This window comes from Puntigrus tetrazona, chromosome 12 (genome assembly GCF_018831695.1).
Source record: "Puntigrus tetrazona isolate hp1 chromosome 12, ASM1883169v1, whole genome shotgun sequence".
Lineage (NCBI taxonomy): Eukaryota > Metazoa > Chordata > Actinopteri > Cypriniformes > Cyprinidae > Puntigrus > Puntigrus tetrazona.
In genome coordinates, this window is record NC_056710.1 from 7,287,971 (window position 1) to 7,293,970 (window position 6,000).

At 34.2% G+C, this 6,000-nt stretch overlaps 1 protein-coding gene across 1 annotated transcript in view; it reads left to right on the forward strand.

Moving 5' to 3' along the window:
• The window catches only part of svild (supervillin d), a 58,203-nt gene extending 54,033 nt beyond the window's left edge, over positions 1–4,170 (forward strand). Inside the window, exons 27-28 of the mRNA XM_043253235.1 lie at positions 1,199–1,354; positions 2,901–4,170. Of these exons, the coding sequence (XP_043109170.1) occupies positions 1,199–1,354; positions 2,901–2,987 (243 nt within the window). The 3' untranslated portion in view covers positions 2,988–4,170. The remainder of the gene's footprint in view (positions 1–1,198; positions 1,355–2,900) is intronic.
• Positions 4,171–6,000: the final 1,830 nt, after the last annotated feature.

A 6,000-nucleotide genomic window follows, 5' to 3' on the forward strand; every position in this document is an offset into this window, starting at 1 on the left:
AATGGTGAGTTCAGCAAGCAGTTTTTGAGATTTCAGGATTACTCTATTCATTTAGATAGGTCTTGTCTGAGCTGCCCGTAGGCATTGCAAAAATGATGGCCAATTTAACAGATTTTCTTTAAAAGGGACTTTGGTCCCTGTAGCGGTAGCTGGATAAACAGAAGATTTAACTGCTTTCATTGATCCAGCAGGACTAATATACCCTTGCATATGACAATACATGGTATATCGGAGTTGCTCTTATAATTTTCTTTATAATAAGGTTCATAATAATAATGCAATGCCTTTATCACTGTTTAGAATACTATGAAATACATTGTAGGCATTATTCTGTGTAAGAAGCCACATCATCTTACATAAGGTTTTATTTCAAAGACTGGACTGACATTACGAAGTGAGTAAAAATGTATTAAATAGGATTTTTCACATGTTTTCAGAAGGAGCCTTTACTACACAGAGCCATAGTTCACTGAGAAGCTATGCAACCAAATTCATAATATTGCTTTTATTTCCTTATATCGATGTATAATATCAACGATTTTATAGTCTGCCATTTTTTTGTGTAGCTAGTCAGAGAAAATACGACAGAACCAAAGAAACAAAGGATAGGTTTGCATATTTTCAGCCAGCTTTATATAGTTTCAGTTTCAATAGTTTATTGAAACTGTAAATATATAAAGCTGGCTGCATTCTTGTGTTATTACTTTTCAATTGCATTTACTTATCTTGATATTTTTTTTGTTCAAAAATAGATTTAAATATGCATTTCATAAGCGCATGCAGCAGTCAGGTGTTTAGAGCCACCATTCAGTTTGTATTTCAATTCACACAGCACAATGAAAAACGGCCTCAGCTGCTCCGAAAGGATATCAACTGAGACCAAGAATCAGAGATATGGTGCTGTTATTTGTTTTAAATTGTTCTAAAAATAAACCATATCATATCATTACATTTCTGAATTGTGCATACCCCATGTTTCTGTCAGTAAATGTCTGTCAAGTGATGTAACATGATTTTCGCATCATCCAGTGGACTTTTACTGGCAAATAAAACTTCATTGTTTTTGTTAAAACTACAGATAGAGCTTCCTGATTTTAATACAAGCACTCTCATATATTGGTCGATTTCAGTACTGCCCAAAGACATTTAATATGAAAGCCTTTGGATGACAAAATTGTATGTTTATATATCTTCACAGGTTGAAGGAACGCGTAATAAAGTGATCCTGGTTAAAGATGCTCTATCTAAACTCAGCAGGCAGCAGTACACCATTGAGGAGCTCACCTCTAAACCTCTGCCAGAGGGAGTGGACCCTCTGCACCTTGAGAGCTACCTGTCAGATAAAGATTTCCAGGTAAAACCCATTCACACATGCTCAACAAAATTATCCCCAAATCTACTGCAAATATCAATAGTTTAGTCTAAAGCTTCTGAACACACTGGACGAGAAATGCAGTACAGTAACCAATACCATGTCTGCATTTGTGATTGGAGAAACATCAAATAACAAGTACTACTCAAAACTCTTGTTTGAATAGGTACTTACAGACTGTGAGTCAGAAGCTCCAGACTGTCCCTGCAAAGTTGGAATTGCCCCACTTTATAGAAAAAGCCTTTGCTTTAGCTGGTCTACTCTCCTCCCAGGTTCAGAAAATAATCCTCCGTAAAATGCGCTGAACACGCTCTACTATTTGGGTTGAATTGTTTTGAAACAGTGTTGTATATAGAACTTAACCACAGATTTATTATTGTGTATTCTTTTGGAAGAACAAAAAAGGTAGTTTCATTTTCACGATGAAACAAAGTGTCTCCGGAACATGGTGCCTAGCTTTAGCAACAACAACAACCCTTTGGCACCTGACGCAACAGTCGCGAGTGTCTAGTTAATTTTCAATGGAGACATGGGACAAGCTTGCTTGCGGTGCAGAGGCGGAGCGCAAGCGGTGCTCATGCACCCAAAATCCTGCAACTTCCACAAACACTCCGTATTGCGGCAGGCACCCCCAAAGATAAAAATATTTTATCTTTTTGCCAGCGGCAGTGGCAGCCACGTGGGTTTCAGCCAGTCTAAGAAATGATTATTAACAACAAATCATGTAACATTTTACTGAGCTCATGTCGGAGTGTTGAAAAACTAAGTACTATTTGATATACTGTATACGACTATGGTTGAAAACATGATGATGTAAATTAACTGAAATTCCTAGAGTTGTGTGATCCATCAAAATTTCACAGATAAACATAGAATAAAAAATCAAGAACAGTGTGAATGTAGGAGTTTGTTAGGGGCAATAATCGTTTCTCTGATAAACGCTATTAGACTCTCCCAGAACAATGATGAATAGAAAATAAAACAAAAATTATGTTACATTTTTTTATTTGTTGTTTGTAATTATGGTAACGTCCGCCCTAAGACTGCAACTCGAGCTTCCACTACAAGAGGAAGCAAAAGCTGTGCTGCGATTCCACTGCTTGCCACATCCTGTGTGAAAGGGCCTTTAGACTTTACAACTTCAGGGATCTTATCTATGTACTAACAGCTTGTAACACTCCATTTTTCAAAATAAGCAGTAAATGTTTTGAACAAGTATAAACTATATATGTATATATATATATATATATATATATATATATATATATATATATATATATATATATATATATATATATATATGCACATTTATAATAAGATCAATTGAAGGGCATTATAAGGTGCATAAATAATAAATTCTTTGTGAAATAAATTGGTCAAAAACATTTTATTATATTTATTTTTCACTAGAGTATAACCACAAAAAGGCAACATTTTAAAACTCCTACTGCAAACTGATGATGTTTGGACAGGTCTGTCAATATTTCAAAAAAAAAAATTATGTTGACATATTGTATTTGTCTTGCAGAGTGTTTTGGAGATGACACGGGATGAATTTATTGCCCTCCCGAACTGGAAACAGCTGAATATAAAAAAGAGCAAAGGCTTCTTTTAAATTACAGAATTTTTTGTCGCTTCAATCTGTTGTATATTCAGGGTTTTTTTTTTCCTCTAGACCTGCAATACCAGTATGTACAGTTTGTCTTAAAAAGAGTAACCCGCCTATGGCTGTAGTAGTTGCATACATTCATAGCTTTTGATCACAATACTTTTTTTTTTTTTTTACACAGTTTTAGGCCTTATTTACACTGTCAGTTAATTGTGACCCAATTCCAAATTTTTTGCTCATACGTGACACAGATCAGATCAGTTCTATGACAGTGTAAACAGGAAAAAAATGCATACATTCTGATATTTTGAGACCTGTTTCAGAACTCATTTATATGTGGAAATAAATCAGATGTCATTGCGACTGTCATGTAAACAGGCAGATTGGATTTTCTGAGGCATTAAAACTTTTTAGTATTTAGTACTAAATTCAACAATTTAGTACTTATCTGCAGTTTAATGATGTTATGTGAAAAGTACGTGTGGAAGACTAACATGACATTAACATTAAATAATAGCAAATACAATATGCTTGTAGAAAGTGTAAACACAGAAATTGGATATGGGTCAATATTAATAAGATCGTGTAAACAGAAGGTAAAAAAAAAATTAGATATAGGCAACAAATCAGAATTGAGCATCAGGATCTATAATGTAAATATGTCCTAAGTATTAACACATCTCCGCATTTAATGCAAAAAGCATTTTGTTTTAGCAATGTTTTAGCACTAGCTTGAAGCATGTGGACATAAATCTATTTCATTATGCACATGCTTTAATTTTTAAAGTGTATCATATTTTTTTTTACCGTTTAACCTTGTCGCTAGTAAATTGTGACCTTAAAATACATTAAACACTAACGGTGACAATTCATGCAATCATTCAGAAACAAATAGGGGCCTTACGCTCAGTCACTGAGCTCTGCAAGATTTTTATTGGAAAGTGAATAGCTCTTTAAGCCATATTGTGTACATATATTAAGTGCACAGCTCCCTCAGTAATAAGTATGACTAACATACAGTATTATGTGATTGTGATCTTTATAAGGGTTATCATACAGATAACAAATAATTTGTGTATGTGGATTCTGAATGTGTAGTATTTGTGCAGAACCAAATGTGCCACCAAACATACTGTAGTAGCGCTTGGTTGATAATAAATGCTATTCAGTGTCATACCACTAGACGTCATGTTCTTTTGTCCATTCTCTCATGTTAAAATGTAATGACTTTTTTTAACAGTTAACTTCAGTATGTAACTACAATATTTTATACATTTTGAGGATATCATTCAAAAGGCAGTGCTCTTATTTTACATACTTCATTATTTATTTAACATTTCTAAAACAACCTAAATATAGCTACTGGCAAAATCCCTTTAAAAGTGTCCCTGAGTGTTATTTTTTTTTTTTAAACACACTGCTTTGCTGAGTTGGAGGAAGCGAGAGAGGGGAACAAGTAAAGTAGCAAATCTGCAATCAGCAACAATCAGCAACAAACTGATGTTGTGCTGGGCAAGACTAGCTATGCTTTGCATATTTCTATTTGTGACATTTCCATGCCCCATAAACTGGCCAAAATAATAATAATTAAGGGAACAATTAATCATCATGTAACACACCAAGTCAATAATCTTCAGGGATATACATCTGTCCAGTTGTTGTCAGTGTGTTTTGTAATTGAAAGTAACAACGGGAGCACTGTAGAGGCAACAGAAAAACAATTCCCCAAAAGGAATGGTTTTGTAAATGGTGGCCACAAACAATTTCTCTCTCCTTATCCTTCCTGACTGATTTGTCTCTAGTTTTGTGTTTTGTTATGGTACTTCTCTGTCAGGTTAATGGTGTACATTTTTCTGACCAGACTGTTAGAAACAGACTCCATGTGGGTGGCATGAGGACCAGATGTCCTTTGGGACCTGTGCTCACAGCTTAGTGCCATGCAGAGAATGCCTAGCCTGCCTTGATGGAATTATTGACAGGTAGAGGGCGTGATCGGCTTAGAATGAATTTTCGAACCCACAATGACTTAAACTATATTCATCGCAGGGTTTTTAATGATAATGCAATTGAAATGACATTTCGTGCAGAATCATGATGGAAATGCAATCCCTAAATCTAAATTAATTTAACAGCATTTAAATCATAATTTTGCTACAGATTTCTTTGGACGTTAAACATATCTAATTTGGGTAATACATTTTCATTTTAATTAATGTTATATTTATTTTTCTCTAAATGTTGCACGTGTATATGGGGCAGTGTTCATGTAAATACATAGCCATTTTACATATTGCATTGCTATTTTGTATATTCCTTTTCAAATTAAATTTGGCTACACATGCTTTCGTAGATTGTGTGTGTGTATATAGGTAACACGTTTTCGTAGTCCACTTTAGACATTCAACAGCAAGTAACTTTGCAATTAAATGTCAACTAGCAGTCACTAGTAGACTGCTTAATATCTTCTTAACACTTGGTTATGATGGGTTATTTTGTGGTTTCACAATACTGTAGAAATAGTGATTTATGAAACTCAAATGTAAATATTCTAGGATGCTGGATTTTTGACTTTAATGAGCTGTAAGCTCAAATTTAAATTCAAAATAAAAAAAAATACATTTTGAAATGTTTTACATAACGTGTAATATATAAGCAAATTTCACTTTTGAAATGTTGGAATTAACTTTTTAGATAATATTACAATTTCTGAGATGCACATGAACAGTATATTGTAGAAACGTAATTTCCTGTAAAGCTGCTTTGCAACGATTTGCATTGTGAGAAGCGCTATACATATAAACTTGAATTTAATTGAATTGATTACCAGGTATGTGCAAATTAGCTTTCAGTAATTCTTACTAAGATTTTTAACCCTTCCTTGACCCAAGACGTCATTCCTACCAGCCTAAAATAATCATCCCTAATCATCCCTGTCCCAAAAACCACCGTAGACTGCAACTTGAATAACTTTAGGCCTATTGCTCTGACATCAGTGATGATGAAGTGCTTGGAGAGACTG